Raw genomic sequence first — 18,659 nt, 5'->3', positions numbered from 1 at the left:
AGTTTTGCTTATTTCTTTCCCTAATATGAATTATAAAATAATAAATGAGACCCCATTTGTAAGATAAAGAAGCCATGCAGTGCCTTACTGTTTGCTAGAACTCTGCATATCATCATGTTGTTATGACTTATGAGACAAAGTGCACACTTCTTTACTGCAAAGCTTGGGCAAATGCTGGCAATTGAAAGCTTCAATGCAACTGCATTGATTCAACCAATCTGAAAGTGATGCACACCATATATATGATATATAGGACACCCACATCCATTCACCTAGATGGAACAGCATGACATCAGTTTGCTAGTGACAGACAAGTAAGACGATGAAAAGTTTCTAATTCCAAATTGTCAACAAGAAATACCTTAGGCTCTATATTTCTTAATACAACAAACATGAAAATAAAACAAGGGTTCTTTAGATGGACAAAAAATTTTGGAACCACAATGCAAATGCTCTTAACTCTTAAGCCATATTAGTTATTGATATGGACAAAAAGAATATTTTGAAAACAGAAACAGATTTTATAGACAAAAATTAAAACAATGCCACACTTGAATAGAAAAAAAGTGTAATTTTTAGAAGTTTAGAATAGCTCACATTCTATGCAAATTATAAATGAGTAGACCCCAAGCCTCCAGCAAAAACCAATCTCACTCTTCCTCTCTCCCTCCCTCCCTGCCTCCCATCATGATTCCCATCCACAAACAAAAAACATGTTCACTCCACCATCATGGCCCGCTCTTTAACACCCCAACCCCAACTCCTCCTCTCCTACAACCACCACCCTCCTCCTCCTCTCCACCTCAACCCCATAATCACCCGTTGCACCCTCCTCCTCTCCACCACTTCACTCTCCCTCACCACCACCACTCCGCCACCACCCTCACTAGCCTCTCCTCCACTTGACACCACTATCACCGACCGTATCTTCATGGACTTCAGCCTCTGCCCCACCACTTTCCTCCCCAACACCAACCCAACTCTCTCCCTTGACCCCTCCACTCCTCTCTACACTGAATCCTTCCTCTTAGGCTGCCTCATTCTTGGCCTCTATGGCCACCTCGTCCCTCTTACTGTCTCCAACTTCAGTCTATGTGTTCGTCCACTTCCTCTTCCTCATACAAGAACACCCTCGTCCACAAAATATTTCCACTAATATGGCTTAAGAGTTAAGAGCATTTGCATTGTAACATTATTCTTATTCATTAAAAAATAAAAAATAAAAATGAATTAAATGGGGTGAGTTTTCTCTTTATGGCATTTACTACATTTTTCCAATTCCAGTATTATTGTAAAATCAAATGGAAAGAAGTAAATTTGGGCCATTTTTCACCAAAGAGGTCACCTTTTCTCAGGCCAGCCATGTGATTTCTTTTTCCCACAACATAAGTGAACAAAAAATAAAAAAAATGCAGATGGTTGAAATCAAAAAATGCAGATGGTTGAACTCAAATGAAAGCATATGCTAATGAATTTAAAAAGGAAATATATAGCTAACAAAAAAGATCCATAAAAGGGAGAAAGATATCAGTGACTTACAAAAAATTCAGAGGAAAAAGATTATCAGCTATACAGATTCATCAAAGCCACCACTTTCACTAGGATTTCTCTTCCTCTCAATCAAAGTTACATTGTCCTTGTGTGCTTAAATTCACAATCCAATTTCCCAAACGTGGAATGAATCTTTCAATTAGATTAGAGATACCTTCTCCACTGGTTCCATTCTCATCCCTATCATACTCATCATGGCTTTCACTCAGTTTTGGTATATTTTACTGAATCTTCCAAATCATCCTCATAAGGAGTGATGCTACACCTGCTGCTACTGCTGCACCCACGCATGGTTTAGTTCAGATCTTCAATTTCCTGTTCAAATATCAAATGGGCCCCACATTTTGTAACCTCTAATCTTGGACTGTCAGTTTTAAATGCAATCTCAATTTGACCCAATCCATTAGCATCTACTTGACTTTTCAATTTATGATTGAATGATTTATAGGGATAGTAACCCAAGTAAAGATGATATGATTCAATCTTACCATATATCTCCCAAACAAAAATGCAGCACATATGGCTTTCATCTCTGTTGGCTTTCAAGTAACAATGAAGCTCATGAAGTAGGTAACGTGGATGTTGTTGGCGGAGTACAAAAAGTGCACACACAGCGACTCCCTTCAATTTATCTAAAGGCACTTGCAAATTCACTGAAGTCCCCACACTTTGATGCCTAAACCATTTCGGAATTTCTCTTCCAGGAATTATAATATTAGAAATGGGTTCATCTCCCTGAAACATACAAAATTACAAAATGATTATATTTAGAACCTCACAAGAGAGAGAGAGAGAGACCTTAAATTGAATGTGATGTCTTAGCGCTATTAATAACATTTCATTGTAGTCTTCATTGTTAATCAATTTAACACAATTGAGAAGACGGAGGGCCAAAGAAAGACCATTTTGAGGTCTTAATGGTAATATTTCCAGTGTGGTACAACCATCTGCATAAATAAGCCTAACATCAAATGGAAGCTTTGGCAAAGATTGAAGATGTGTGCAACCATTCAAAAAAAGAAACTTCATATTAGATAGTCGAGCGGTACTCTCAGGAAGGCAAACAAAATTATTTCCCCTAAGATCTAATTCTGTTAAAGAGGCCAAACAACCAAGACCATCAGGGATTGCCTGAAGATTGCAATAACTTAGATTCAATTTGGTCAAAGACCATAATTTATTTGAAGGCACTTGCAAATTCACTGAAGTCCCCACACTTTGATGCCTAAACCATTTTGGAATTTCTCTTCTAGGAATTATAATACGATAAATGTCTTCATCTCCCTGAAACATACAAAATTACAAAATCATTATATTTAGAACCTCACAAGCAAGAGAAAGAGAGAGAGAGAGAGAGACCTTAAATTGAGTGTGATGTCTTAGTGATTTTAATAACACATCACCGTTGTCTTCATTGTTAAAAAATTTACCACAATTGAGAAGAAAGAGGAACGGATGAGGACCATCTTCAGGTCTTAATGGTAATATTTCCAGTGAGGTACAACCGTCTACATAAATAAGCCTAACATCAAATGGAAGCTTTGGCAAAGATCGAAGATGTGTGCAACCATTCAGAAAAAGAACCTTCATATTAGATAGTCGAGCGGTACTCTCAGGAAAGCAAACAAAATTATTTCCCCTAAGATCTAATTCTATTAAAGAGGACAAACAACCAAGACCATCAGGGATTGCCTGAAGATTGCAATAACTTAGATTCAATTTGGTCAAAGACCATAAATTAGAAAGAGAACGCTCTAACATGCCCTTGGGGTCTACTCTTCTTTTTTTCATTAAAAGAAAACTGATGAGTTTATTTGATGATGTAGATGATAAGCCTTTACATCCATCAAGAGATAGTACTTTGAGACCTTTGATATTCCCCAAATCTTCTGGCAGTTCATTAAGTTTTGAGCACCCAGATAAAGTGAGAATTTTTAGAGACATCGAACAACAACAGGCATTTGAAAGACTTGAAAGGTTTTTACAGTCTCTTAGATCCAATTTAATAAGTCCAGTTAAATACTTTGTTGATATTGATAAATCTTTTATAGCACTCCCGCTCAAACAAAGTTCTGACAAACGTGGCATATTTCCAACAATTTCTGGAAACTTCTTCAGTCTTGAACAACCAACAAGATCAAGAATTTCTAGTGCCTCCAAGCTGATCTTAGGTGTAAGGCTCTCAAGGCTCTTGCAACCATTTAGATCCAATCGAATAAGACATTTGAGATTTCCAAGAGATGCATGAATCTTGGATAGTCTTATACAACGTTGAAGAATCAATTGCTTAAGCTTTGGGGCTCCACTAAGGTCTGGCATCTCAATCAAGTTTTGGGAGTCACTTAGGTCAATGAGTCTTAACTCATCTAAATTCTATTATAAACCAAAAAAAAAAAATTATTAGATAAACTCAAGTATTAATGAAAAGGAAGAAAATACACATTTGCTTGAGTGAAAATCTTACCATAATTCCTTTCCACAGTTGTTTGATGTAGCTGCAACGCATTCTAAGTTCAACAAGTCTGTTTGGTTGAAAACTAGTTGGCATAGATTTAAAAGGATATCTGAGCCATTCTATAATGCGTAACTCGTCAGAAAGATAATTAAGACTTTTTGGAAGTTGCATAGTACCATTTATGAAGTCTTGTGGAAATTTCTCATCACCAATTTTGAGAAATCTCAAATTTTTCATCTTTGAGAAGGTTTCAGCATGTAAGTGTTGCATTTTTTGAATAGGAACTTTTATCATTATGCCTTCAACTGCCTCAGTTCCCTAATAAATAAAAACAATGAATTTAGAATAATTGGTAAATTCTTAGAAAATTTTATAGTAACATATATACTTCTTAAAGCTCAAATTTATACTAGTCAACTTACAATATTATTCTTCAATACATGAATGACATCCTTATAAATCCACAACCTACTACGTCTACCAGGCTCTCTAGGGGATTCGCGACAAATGATTTCTTGACCCATATCTTGCAGCAAATCATGCATCCACAAAATTCCATAGTCATCAATGGTTATGAGAGATTTGTCCTTAAGAACACCAATATTGTAGTCTGGATAATAACCAAAACTCTCCAGTATATCACTTAAGCAATCCTTTTTTTCTCCTTTGAAAAAACATGCAATATCTAGAAATAGTCCTTTTTCAGAATTTGTAAGCCCATCAAAACTTATTTGAAGTATATCCAAAATGGTTCTATTAGGTTCTTCTTTTAGTCTATCTAGGGCACTTTTCCATTCATTCCTTCCTTTAGCATACAACAAAGAACCTACAACTTTAAGAGCTAAAGAAAGGCCTTTAGCATAGTTCACAAAGTACTTACACAAATCCACATAATTTTCTTTAGGATGGGGTTTCTTAAAAGCGCTCCAACTAAAAAGCTTCAAAGCTTCATAATCATTCAACCCTTTAATTTTATATACACCATCCACTTCATTTCTTTGCAAGAAATGACTATCTCTACTTGTTAGAATAATTCTACTCCCCGCACCAAACCAATCATGTTTCCCTGCTAATGCTTCTAATTGTTCTTCTCCATCCACATCATCAAGAACAATAAAAACCTTTTTATTACATAATGTATTCCTTATAACATTGATTCCCTCATAAACATTCGATATATTTATTTCACTTTCCATGAGGGTCTTAGAAAGAAGTTGTTTTTGTAAAGAAACTAAACCTTGATTTTTAGTTTCTTCTCTTACATTAGCAATAAACTTACTAACTTCAAAGTTACTTGAAATTCTTCTATAAATTTCTTGTGCAAGAGTTGTTTTGCCCATTCCACCCATCCCGCATATCCCAACAAAGTGAACATCACCCAACCCTTCACCTAAGTATGAACCCAACATTTCCTCCACACGTGAGTCCATTCCAACAAGGTCCTCACAAACACTTGAGAATTTATGATACAACTCAATGCATATCCTTCCAATGATTTCTTGGATAACTTTTGATTCATACCTGTAAAGAAAATTGCAAAACAATAATTTTGATGAGGCAAAGCTAGCCACATTTTAAGATAAAACATTCAGCATATAATCATAATCTTAGATTCGTTCAGCCACATTGAGAATGCCTAATTATATTTAGTCCTCTTTGTTTTACATTTCTTGAATGCTATTTTCAGAGCCCTTTTTTCATAAAAAAAAATAAATAAATAAAACAATTGAAGTATTTTAACTGTATAATTATACTTTTATCCTAACCACTTGCTTTGGACATTTTTACTTGCTTATTTTTTTTCTTCAGATAAAAAAAATGATGTATTAACTTTAACTGTATAATTCTACTTTTCACCTAACCACTTGCTTTTGATATTTTTACTTGCTTATCAAGACAATTCTGCCAAAAACATAAAGTAGCAATTCGAATGAAAACATTACGGGTGGGCGGGTAGCTTATATAAAGCAAAGCTATGTAGACTCCATAAGTCACATGTAAAATGAGGATTACCAAGTTCGTGACTTTTTGCTCATATTGGGTAATTTAGGGACTACCATGTCAAACTATGCAAATCCAAAGTGAGGGATTTTCACAATTCGCTCCAATACTAATGGGCTTGGTCTGCGATCAAATGCTATAAAAGATTTGTGCCCCTTCATCCTTCACCAATTGGTCGTTGGATGGATTGGTAAGGCACACGGTCTGACAAGTGGTATCAAAGCCCAATCATAGGTTCGAGTTGTTGGAGCCGCATTGTGAGGGAGGGATTGTGAGGGATTTTCACAATTTGCCCCAATACCAATGGGCTTGGTCTGCGATCGAATGCTATAAAAGATTTGTGCCCCCTCATCCTTCATCAATTGGTCGTTGGATGGATTGGTAAGGCACACGGTCCGACAGTCCAATTTGAGATTATAATTTCCAAAGTTTGTAATATACATGGGACAAAGAAATTCATTGCAAGATGTGTTATGGGGGCAATTTTAGAGATATTAGGGGCCAAATTTGTTGTAAGGCCCAAGTCTCTCTCTCTCTCTCTCTCAATTTTATATTCTTTCTTGTAACTTTAATTTAGGTTGACGAATCATTGTGTTTTTTTTTTATAACTCTATTTTGGGTTAATACATTTTGGTATTGTATTTTTGAGTTCCCCATCACAAGTAGTCTTTCTTCCTTTTATATCTTTGGTTTGAGTTAATACTTAGTTATTTTGGAAGTGAGAGTTTGAATTTATATCAAAACATAATATTGACTACATATTTGAATGTGCCTATCAATTATATGAGTAATATTAAAAAGTAATTTTGTTATGAGTTATGATTATCATGATAATCTCCTTTAAGAGAATGAGGAATTTAAATAATTTATTTGAATCTTAAAAACTTTAGTTGTATAGGAAAAAAAAAAAAAAAAAAAAAAAAAACATAGACACTATAACATAATTTCAAAGAATATGGATCAGCTCATAAAGGAATAATATTAATTAAACACACCAAAAATAATATAATGATATATTGGTAGAGATAGAAAGATGAAAAATAATTTTAGAAATTATTTAATTTTTAAGGAGAAAAAATTATTTTCAACAAATTTTAAAAAACATAATAGTACATTATATAACAATTACAAAATAATTATCTATTCTTACACATCCATGAATTTGCGACTAGTTATATTAAAAGAAGTAATCCTACATTGAAAGCGACTAGTTATATTAAAAGAAGTAATCCTACATTGAAATTAAAAGAAGTAGGAAGGTGTTAGTCCCTATAAATAGAGTGGTGATGTAACTTTGTTGAGTGTGTGTAATAGTTAGAAGAAAAGTTTTGTCTTGTGAAAGAGACAACGGCTAAGTTTTGCATAGTGAGCATAAAGTTTGAGCTGGAGCTTTTTTATGGGAAAAATAATTTTAATTTGTGGCAAAGTACTGTGAAAGACATCTTGGGGCACGAGAATTGATTAAGGCGTTGTATGGAAAGTCAAAGTAGCCAAACAGATGATAAATGGGAAGATATTGAGATGAAAGGAGAAAAAACTATTTGTTCATGTAATCATATCTTACCCCTTAGATAAAGTCTAGCATGTTAAATGAGACCTTTCCCCCAAGCATTTTGGAAAAAGTTGTGGAAAGTATATATGTTTAGTCATTGACAAATCGATTATATGCTTGAAGAAAGAGTTGTATCGCAGGAAAGAAGGCACTGACAAAATTTTCTCTGATTTGATTGGGCTAGAAAAAGTAAATAAAATTTGTCATGATAATCCATGTGAAAGTCGGCAAATTTTTAGTGTAGAAAATTATGATTTTGATATTTAGGGCGGTAAATGAGCCAAGCTTTGTCGAGTAGTGACTGTTTAAGTTCGGCTCGACAATAAAAGTAGAATGTTCAAGCTTAGATTGAGCTTGATACGAGCCTATAAATAATGTTCAAGCTTGAGCTTGTTATAAAGTATAAATGCTTGAGCTCTACTTGGATTGACTTGGTTCATTAATCAAGCCAAACCCAAGCTCTATATCAAGCTCAATATCATGTTTTTGAGATTGAGATCCAACACAAGTATATTATCAAATATATATCCGGTTTATTATCTAGCTTATTTGGTTTGGATGAGTGGTCTCAACTTATAATTAATTAAAGTCTTAGAAGGATGTGAGTTTATATGTTAAGCTCGTATCAATTTTATTACCAAACTCATAAATAAGCTTAGGCTTAACTTGTTTTGTTACTTTTGTATCGAGTCTCGGTGTTCACGAGCTTGTTCATGAACAATATTTTTTACTCAGGCTTGGCTCGTTTATTAAACAAGCCTAAAACTAAAGTTTAAGTTTGGATTGTTTATAAACAAACAAACATAAACGATCTTTTTATCAAATCAAGGCCAAACTATTTATGAACGGCTTAGTTCATTTATAACCCTATTGATATTAGTATGAACAAAATTACTCTAAAAAAGACAAATGTTACCTGTCATGCACATGCCATCCAGCTATATGACCCACATCTCTCAAAGCAGCTTTCCATGCTTGCACATCCTTTGTGTTAACTTTGGTATCTTTCTCATGTTTAGCAAAGGCTTCAGCAAGAGTGCCTCTCCGATTCCTAATGTCAGAGGGATCCACATGATAAAAGACAGGCAAAACTGTCAATCTGGTCTTTTTCATGCATTCAACAATTTTTGCTAGTTCAATCAAGCACCACCTTGAAGAAGCATAATTTGTTGAAAGAATGATGATAGTATACTTGGACTCTTCTATTGCTTTCAAGAGCTTTGGAGAAATATACTTTCCTCGCTCAAGTTTTTCATCATCCCTGAAGGTGATAATACTCTTTTGTTTCAAAGCAGTATAGAGATGATCTGTAAAATTCATGCGGGTGTCAACACCGTAAAAACTGAGGAACACATCATATTTCCATCGAGGGCAAGAAGAAGAAGAAGATGATGAAGTTGAAGAAGGGGAGGAGGAAGTTGCTTGAGTGGCCATGGAAGCAATTGGTAACTTACTAGCGTGTTAAGCGATATGTAGTAGAGAGTGTTGTAGACTTAGAGAATGGGAGCAACAATAAGAGACTCTAAGTTTCTCTAGCAAGGCTTTGGTTGGTGATATATGCAATCGTTTCCCTGCTTTCCACGTCTTGAAAAAGTAGTCAAAATGAGTGAATTTCCAGGTGACCAGCTACGAACTTTTTTTTATGTTGAAGACCAGCTATGAAATTTCCCACTTGCTTTTGTTTTGTCTATCAAGTTGGCCATTTTCATAGTCTGGCTTTTTTGTTCTTGTTCTAATCATGCCGGACAAGTTAAGTTAGTGACCTTGTCACTGTTTTTTGGACTTTCAAACCCAACTAAATTTGGTGTATTTTCACTTGGGCTCCACTACCTTTTGTTTCTTCTTTATTTTATTTTTGTTAGGTTCTAAAGTCTTAGGATTTTATGTATTTAGAACTCTAATGTGTATTGTTGGCAAACCATGATCAAAACAAGATGTTTAGTCATGTTTAGACTTGCTCAAAGTTGGTTCATTTATGTGAAGTTGGAACAAGCTGATGTAGAAATTAATTATGCTTCTCGGACTGGTTCGATCGATCGAAGCTTAGGCTCGATCAATCGAAAATCGGGTCAGATGCATTTTCTGCAGAATTCCAACTTAGCCCTAGTTTGTTTTAAAACGTTTAGGGTTTTGTAATTTGCCCTAGGTATATAAGGCAAACCCTAGCCACGTTTTAGTGTTGCTCATATTGCTGTTTGTGTAAATCTCTTGTGAGATTTGTGAGGAGCTTTCCTTTACACAAGCTTAGGACTATCAAGAAGGAGATTTCTTCAAGAGCTTGATGATCATTCAGTTGCTGCCATAAGAACTTAAAGAAACACAAGCGGGTGTGCTTGTACTTGCTGAAGAATCCAAGAAAGAAGGAGTCCGTGGTTTTGGAGCTTGCACGTGGTCGTATCAGTAAGTTTCTACTGGTGGGTAGCAATAGGATGTTAGTGATCTAAGTCCTGTTGAACAACTTCGATTCTTTCATAATGGATTCAGGTTTACCTTGAGGATGTTTGTGTTATTTATCTTTCCACTGCTTTGCATGATATGATTGTTTTGATTGTGATAACCTAGATTTGTTAATTTGGACTAAGTAACAACTTGGCTAATTACCTAGGTTAATCCAATTGTGTTTTTAAGGGGTCTAAAAACTATCAATTTTTACTATCAAACCAGCAACTTTTGTAGCTATTTTCACGTGGGCTCCATTTGTGTAGACTTCCATGTGCTATCCAAAATAAAAGAAAAAGAAAACACTTACACATATGGAAGAGGAAGACAAGGGCCACTTTCACAATTTATCAAAATGGTCTACCGTGAGTCATGAAAAAAAGGGTGATAAGTTGATGTAAAAAATGGTGAACTAGTTTCTACCTTATCAACCAGTTAAACGTATTGTAAAATTGAGTATAAAATTGAATTTTTACTTATATTTATTTGAATGGATTATTTGTCAATGCCACTCCCTCTCTAGGTTATTTTTGCTAAATAATACTCTTTAAAAAAAACTAATAATAAAAGACAAAGTTTATTTGTAGTCAATGGCTACAACTTCTACTAAAAAAATTAACATGTTTATATATTTTGAAAATCTATTTGATGGAGTGCTTGTTCTTTATGTTCTTAATATGCATATTAAATTTCATGTTGATCAGAAATTATTTACTATTCGATTTATAAATTTATTTTTAATGCATAATTTTAGATTATAAAAACTTGAAATTTAAACATTTGATTGATGATATAGTTATTGATTTTTAATCTTTTGAAAATTTTGCAAATATGAAAGATACAAGAAGAAAATATTATACAATGGCATATAACTCAAAATTCACATTTAATAAAAAAAAAAATAGTAAAGTTAGAGCCTTTGGCAAACTTTGTCCTAAAATAAAAGGAAATGGTTAGCAAGACAAAACTATAAAGATGAAATGATATATGTACTTCTCTATTAATCAAGTGGCCATCCACTCTGTAGCTATAATTTCTTCAATACAATAATATAGTAATGCTATTATGCCAATAAGTGAGGTGATCTTAATAAGATAATACCTCGTAGAAAAGAAATTATTAACGAAGTATTTCTATATATCTTCTTATGCTTCACTGTTTTTTCATTTTTCTTTCTTCGTCTTCTTCTTCTTCTTTTTTTTTCTTTGACTATCAAACCCAATTTTAGCAGCTTTTTACCCCGCGCGGGCTCCATTCAAAGCTCTGTATGCTTAGGGAAATACACGGAAGCTATCCAACCTAAGAACAGACCAAACTAGTGAAAAAAAAAAAGAACCGAACAGCCAACCTAAGAGAAGAAAGGAAAAAAAAAATCAAAAGGTGGTCAAAAGGTGCGGCTGAGTACTGTTTGTGGGTTCCTATGTGTATTTAATTACAATATTGTCATTGAGTTATGAGTAATGGAAACTGAAAACAGCCAAAATGTGTTTTCAGTTTCCATAACTCATAATTCAAAAATCAGAGAATTGAATGATGAAAACAGAGTTATGGACTTCCTAAACAACATTTTTGCTATGGGTCCCACCATTTTTGAGTTATGAGTTATGGAAATTGAGAATTGAGTTATGGAAACAGACCATCCAAACAGGCCATAATTTTTTCTTTTCCAAAAAAAATAAAAAATAAATTGTATGAGGAACCTCATCCTCACGTGAAAGATGGGTCAAAAGTTCATTTTCTATCACCAATCAATTGATTTTTTATTAGAGACGGTGGGCATCCCATTAAAAATTTTCGCATAAAGTCTTTTTTCTTTATTTATTGTCAAACCAACTTTTGCTTTTTTTTAAGGGAGTCAATATCGTACCGGAGACTGTACCGATTTGGCCAGTGATACAATATATTTTGGATACTGGTCAATACCAGTGTACTGTTTCGGGTTTACCGCTATTTTTATATTTATAAATAAATATATATATATATATATATATGTGTGTGTGTATTATAATAAATATAAAAGTTTACCATAAAATATTTCCTCAATTCAGAACTAATTATTCATGGTTTTAGAATTTAATATCAATTAAAAAAAAAACACAATATAAAAAATAGAAAGCTTAAAAGTTACCATTGCATACTAAGAAAATAAATAATGCTAATAAGTTAATGCAAATAAGTTACCATTCAGCCCTAACAAAAATTTAAAAATTACAAAACTTAAATAAAATAAAAAATTAAAAAAAATTAAAAAAAAAATTAAAAAAAAAACTTTTTCCAGTATTGACTATCTTGCTTTTTTCACGTGGATGTGTGCTCTATCTGCGCAAACCTACATATGCACAATAAAGTACTTGGAAGCTATCCAAAACAAAATAAAGGGAAAACGGAAAATGCTAGGAAAACAGCTGGAAGGTAAGGGCCACTTTGCACACGAAATCTAATACAAAATGCACTCGCTCAATATCATATTCATTAAAATCTGGGGATACTTTAATTGACAAATTTTATTAAAAAAAGTTATTACTAAAATATTAGTTCAATAAGATAATAAATATATATATATATTTTTTTTGGTGATCGGTAATTTGTAAGATTAGTCACTTTTTCTTCTTCTTCTTCCGTTTTCTTTGACCATCGAGCCTAACTTTAGCTGCTTTTTCCACGTTGACGCCATATGTGCAAACCTCTATATGTATAAGAAAATACCTAGATGCTATCAAAAAAAAAAAAAAAAAGAAAGAAAGAAAGAGGAAAGCACACAATTTTGTATGAGGAACCACATCCTCATCTTTCTTTCTTTTCTTTTTTTTTCTTTTTTTTTTTTTTATAGAGTTTGGAAACTCTAATGCTCTTTTGAGTTGGTTTGTAAGGACTTAGGCCCTATTTGATTAGGGTGTTTGAACAATAGTTTTTCAGTGTTTAAATACTAAAAACTGTGAGCTAAAAAAAAAAACCACGTTTGGTAAGGGTGTTTTTTTACTAGAGTGTTTGAGTTACATTGCTCATTTTAAGGTATTTAAACACAAAATTTAGAAAATTCATCTTACCAGTTTTTAGTTTTTAAATAACGTTGCTCAATAACACTTTTGTAAATATGTTAAAAACCATGGAGCCCACTTGATTAGACAAAATAGAAACTAACTTCTCTCACCTCAAATAAAAAAATATTAAATGGTATTGTGCTTTTCATATTTTTAAAAATAAACATACAATTATGTTTTTTTCTAGGTAAAATGAGGCCTCTCAGTCCACTGCTCCTGTTGGTGATGCTCCCGAAGATGCTCCTCTGCCTCCTCCTGATGGTGATGACGCAGCCATCGCCTGATCCTGCTCATGTTCCTATTTTATGTTTGCCTACTCTTTTTTTGTTTTTGGGTGCCCAATGTGTTTTTGGGCTTTTTGATTCTACTTTTAGAACAATATTTTTATTCTAATTTAAGAACAATGTCTCTTGCCCAGTGTTTTTGGGCATTTAATTCTATTGACTATTTTATGTTTACCTATTTACTTTCCTGCCTTGTCGTGCTTGATACTTTTTGACTGTATGTGATCTCTATCTACTTCGTTGTTTGTTTGCCCGTAGTTCAGGGGTTTGTCTGTTTAGGAAATGATCGACATTTGTCAATAGTGGGCCAATTTTCTTGTGACTTATCTCTCACTTAGCCAATCTTTTGTGACTATCTTGTCATTTTTGGCTTCGTCATTAACCTACATCCATCTAGGTGGAATTTTGTTACTTATTCAAATTCTTTGTGACTTACACCCATTGAAGGGATCTTGTCATTTTTGGCTTTGTCAGTAACTTACATTCATCTAGGCAGAATCTTGTTACTTAGCCAAATTCTTTGTGACTAACACCCATTGAAGGGATCTTGTCATATTTGGCTTCGTCAGTAACTTACATCCGTCTAGGTGGAATCTTGTTACTTAGCCAATATTTTTTTATAGCTTTACACGCATCACACTAGCTAAATAATTCTTTTATTGCCTTATTTCAAATATGAATACAATTGTCCATTACATTTGCTGATGGTATTGTTTCAAATGCTCGAAATTCCTTGGTCGTGGCAATCTCTTTCCATCTAGTGTTTCTAGGTGATAGCTGCCTTGCTTGGAATAATGGGTTACTTTGTAGGGTCCTTCCTAGGTTGGGCCAAGCTTCCCCTGGGTTAGGTCCTTGGTAGCCAGTGTGACTTTGTGTAGGACAAGATCTCCTATGTTAAGTCGTATGAGCTTCATTCTTTTGTTGTAGTACTCGGCCATCTTCTGCTGGTACTCTACCCATTGAAGGGATCTTGTCATATTTGGCTTCGTCAGTAACTTACATCCGTCTAGGTGGAATCTTGTTACTTAGCCAATATTTTTTTATAGCTTTACACGCATCACACTAGCTAAATAATTCTTTTATTGCCTTATTTCAAATATGAATACAATTGTCCATTACATTTGCTGATGGTATTGTTTCAAATGCTCGAAATTCCTTGGTCGTGGCAATCTCTTTCCATCTAGTGTTTCCAGGTGATAGCTGCCTTGCTTGGAATAATGGGTTACTTTGTAGGGTCCTTCCTAGGTTGGGCCAAGCTTCCCCTGGGTTAGGTCCTTGGTAGTCAGTGTGACTTTGTGTAGGACAAGATCTCCTATGTTAAGTCGTATGAGCTTCATTCTTTTGTTGTAGTACTCGGCCATCTTCTGCTGGTACTCTACCATTTTATGGGATGCTTCGTCTCTGGATTCGTCCAAGCAATCCAAGTTGATTCTTAGTTGATCATCATTGTTGCCTTCGTGGGAAACTTCTTGTTTCGTGCTGGTGATCCCTACTTCGATTGGGATTACTGCTTTGGTGCCATAAGTGAGACTGAAAGGGGTCTCTCCTGTCGGGGTCCTCGCTGTAGTCCTATATGCCCACAGAATGTTGGGAAACTCTTCTAGCCATGCGCCCTTTGCCTCGTCTAACCGAGCCTTGATGATCTTGAGCAGAGTTTTGTTCGTCACTTCTGTCTGGCCATTAGCTTAGGGGTGACCAGGGGATAAGAATTGGTTCTTGATTCCTAGCCCCGAGCAGAAGTCCCTGAAACCTTGACTATTAAACTGCAACCCGTTGTCTAATATAATCATCTGTGGTATCCCAAATCGGTAAACTGTATTCTTCCACACGAAGTTCTGGACCTTCGCCTTTGTTATGGTTGATAGTGCTTCTGCTTCAACCCATTTTGTGAAATAATCAATGGCAACTAGTAAAAATTTTACCTATCTTTTACCTTAGGGTAATGGGCCGACGATGTCAAGTCCCCACTAGGCAAACAGCCATGGGGAGGTTATTGTCGTCAGTTTCTCAGATGGGATGCGTTGGATGTTCCCAAACCTTTGGCATTTGTCGCATTTCTTGACGAACTCCTTTGCATCCTTCTACAAGGTAGGCCAAAAGTAACCCATTCGGATAACTTTGCTAACCAAGGATTTCAGGCCTACATGGTCTCCGCAAATTCCTTCATGGATCTCCTTCAAAATATATTTGGCTTCCTCCTTGTTGACGCACTTCAGGTAAGGCATGGAGAAACCTCTTTTGTACAGGGTGTCATTTAGGATCATGAACCTTGCTACTCTCATCCGGACCTTCCTGGGCTCTTCGACGTCTTGTGGAAGCCGTCCGTCTTGAAGGAAGGATAGGATTGGGGTCATCCAGCTGCTTTCGCTCTGGATTGTGAAGGTGTGGACCTCTTTGATACTGGGGCATTTCTAGACTTCAATCTTCAGGTCTGTGCTCGTTGGTCTTGCTTCTGATGACAACTCTTTCGCTGGCTCGTCTACCCTCATATTCTAGCTTATGGGGATCTGTGTGAACTTCACCTAATCAAACTCCTATGTCAAAAGTTTCGTCAACTTTAGGTATTTTTGCATCCTTTCCTCCTTTGCTTTGAATTCCCTTTTTATCTGACCTACAACGAGCTTTGAATCGCTCTGGAGGAGCAAGTTCTTAACTCCTAGGGCCTTCCCGACCCTTAGTCCTGTTAGTACTCCCTCGTATTCAGTTTCATTATTGGTGGCTGAGAATGCTAACTGAACTCTGTATTTAAGCGTCTCTTTTTCTGGGGTGATGATAATGACCCCTACTCCGCCCCTCTTTCGGACTAACGAACCGTCAGTCTGAATCGTCCATCTTTCCACTTCATCTGTAGCTCCCTCCTCATCAGAGATTGTAAATTTGGCGATGAAATTTGCCAATGCCTATACCTTAATAGCTGTCTTGGGGTGGTACTTAATGTTGAATTGGCTGAGCTCGATAGCCCACTAGATCATCTTTCCTGCAGCCTCGGGCTTATTCATTAACTTCTTTATAGGTTGGTCTATCATCACCAAGATGGGGTTCACCTGGAAGTAAGGGCATAGCTTGCGTGAAGCTACAATCAAAGCGAATGCAATCTTCTCTATGCATGGGTATTTAGCTTCTGCCCCTTGGAAGGCCTATCTGACATAATATCCTGGGAGCTACCTTCTGTCCTCTTCTCAAATCAAGGCAGCACTCACAGCTGTAGTTAACACTGCTAAGTATAAATACAGGTTTTCTCCCTCCTTGGATGGGCTAAAGAGGGGTGGATTGCTCAGGTAACAATTGAGTTCCTGGAAAGCTTTCTCACACTCGTCCGTCTAAGCGAATGCCTGCTTTAGTGTCTTGAAGAAGGGCAAGCATTTTTCCGTTGCTTTCGAGACGAATTTGTTGAGCGCTACTATCCTCCTTGTGAGCTTTTGGATTTCTTTCACGGTCTTGGGCGACACCATTTCTAGTATGGCTCGTACCTTCTCTAGGTTCGCTTCTATTCCTTTCTGGGACACCATGAACCCTAAGAACTTCCCGGATGCCACCTCAAAGGCGCACTTGCTGGGGTTTAACTTCATCTGATATTGTCTAAAAGTTGCAAACGTCTCTTGGAGATCATCCAGGTAAGCAGACTCTTCTTTACTCTTGACGAGCATGTCATCCACGTACACTTCCATGTTCCTCCCAATCTATTTACTGAACATTTTTTTTACCAACCTCTAGTAGGTAGCTCCTGCATTTTTCAACCCGAAAGGGCATCACCTTGTAGCAATAGAGCCCTTGGCTTGTGATAAAGGCAGTTTTCTCTGGGTCTTCCTCTGCCATTTTTATCTGGTTCTACCCTGAAAATGCGTCCATAAAAGTCAGGAACTTGTGTCCTGTTGTGGAATCCACCGGCTAATCTATCCTCAGCAGAGGGAAGCTATCCTTTGGGCAGGCCTTGTTCAAGTCTGTGAAGTCCACACACATCCTCCATTTCCCATTTGCCATTTTTATAAGGACGACATTGGCCAGCTAGTCCGGGTAATAGACCTCGCAGATGAAGCCTACTACTAGTAGTTTATTTACTTCATCCATGATCGCCTGGTTTCGTTCTAGAGCAAACACTCGTCGTCTCTACTAGACGAGCTTTTTCTTAGGGTCCACTTTTAACTTATGCTGAATGATCTCTGTGGATATGCCTGGCATGTCCTCGTGGCTCCAGGCGAAGATGTCCAAGTTCTCCTTAAGGAATTGGATTAGTTTCTTCTTCATTTCTGTACTCATGGTTGTCCTTACTCTTGTAGTCTTCATTGGCTCTCCGTCTACCGGCTCCAAAGTTTCTAGGGCTTCCACCTTCTCCTCTTCTTTTTCCTCGATCATCCACGTATGGTTTTTCTTTACTACCAACACTGCTTGGTAGCACCCCTAGCCAGTACTTGATTTCCTTTTACTTCACCTACACCATTTTTCGTTGGAAACTTTACCTTCAGGCAATAGGTGGATGTGACTACCTTCCAGCCACTGAAGCTAACGAGAGGGGACTCAAAAGGGTGTAGCCTCCCTGGATCTAACTTTAGTTGTTGAAAAACGGAGAGGTAGATGATGTCTGTGGAGCTGCCATTATCCATGAGGATTCTTCTGGTATTGAACCCTTCTATCATGAGCATTATGACCAAGAGGTCGTCATGAGGCTACTTTACTCCTTTGGCGTCCTCTTCTGAGAAAAACATGTCCTTATTCGTTCATCTTTGCTTCAAGGGTGGTATACTATGGATGCTGTTTACCTACCTCTGATATGATTTATTGAGGGATTTGAACGACCCATTTGTGGACGGTCCATTTGTGATTGTCTTTATCTCCCTGATCACACTTGGTGGACGTTGGGAAGTGAGGTCTTCGTCCTTTGGTGAGGCTTCACACTTGCCCTTGTTATCATCCCCAGACCTACTAGGTTCTCCCTTCTTTACAAACCTCTGCAATTTCCCTTTTCGTATGAGTTTCTCTATCTACTCCTTCAAATCCTTGCAATCCTCTATGTAGTGGTCGTGATCCTTATGGAAACAGCAATATTTCTTTTTGTCACGTACATCGGGTGACGTATGTAATGGCCTTGGCCATTTGAGGTAATGCTCATCCTTAATTTGCGCCAAAATTTTGTCAAGAGGCATAATTAAAGGAGTGAATTTTACCGTTCGAGGAGCTTTATTGTCCTTCCTTTTGCCCCCATCGTTGTTCTAACGATCTGAACGTTCCCTTTTTTGTCCTCTCTGATCGTCCTCCTTCCTTCCCTTTTCATTGGCCTTCTCTCTGTCTTTTATCGTTGCTAAGGTGTCTTCGATGTTCATGTACTTCTGCGCCTTTAG

The 18,659-nt window shown here is 36.3% G+C and overlaps 1 protein-coding gene across 1 annotated transcript; it reads right to left on the bottom strand.

Moving 5' to 3' along the window:
- Positions 1-2,465: 2,465 nt before the first annotated feature.
- LOC126690011 (TMV resistance protein N-like) lies at positions 2,466-9,261 on the bottom strand. The gene is made up of 6 exons (XM_050385159.1): positions 8,476-9,261; positions 4,429-5,527; positions 4,016-4,324; positions 2,911-3,924; positions 2,601-2,835; positions 2,466-2,512 (listed from the first exon to the last, which is right to left on the bottom strand). Exons 1-6 carry the CDS (start codon positions 8,991-8,993, stop codon positions 2,466-2,468), a joined length of 3,222 nt encoding a protein of 1,073 aa, XP_050241116.1. The 5' UTR covers positions 8,994-9,261.
- Between the last annotated feature and the right edge of the window lie 9,398 nt (positions 9,262-18,659).

The sequence above is a fragment of the Quercus robur genome, chromosome 6 (genome assembly GCF_932294415.1).
Source record: "Quercus robur chromosome 6, dhQueRobu3.1, whole genome shotgun sequence".
Taxonomy (NCBI): domain Eukaryota; kingdom Viridiplantae; phylum Streptophyta; class Magnoliopsida; order Fagales; family Fagaceae; genus Quercus; species Quercus robur.
Note: the sequence above shows the minus strand (reverse complement) of the source record. Positions and strands in the feature narration are given on the sequence as shown.

Bases quoted from the DNA above. Each gene is read 5' to 3' on its own strand.
- LOC126690011 (XM_050385159.1), bottom strand. From the start codon at position 8,993: ATGGCCACTCAAGCAACTTCCTCCTCCCCTTCTTCAACTTCATCATCT. The intron at 5,528-8,475 runs GTAACATTTGTC...TTTTCTTTACAG, and splicing joins GGATGGCATGTGCATGACAG to GTATGAATCAAAAGTTATCC. The intron at 2,513-2,600 runs GTACCGCTCGAC...ATTTGATGTTAG, and splicing joins TTTTGTTTGCCTTCCTGAGA to GCTTATTTATGCAGATGGTT.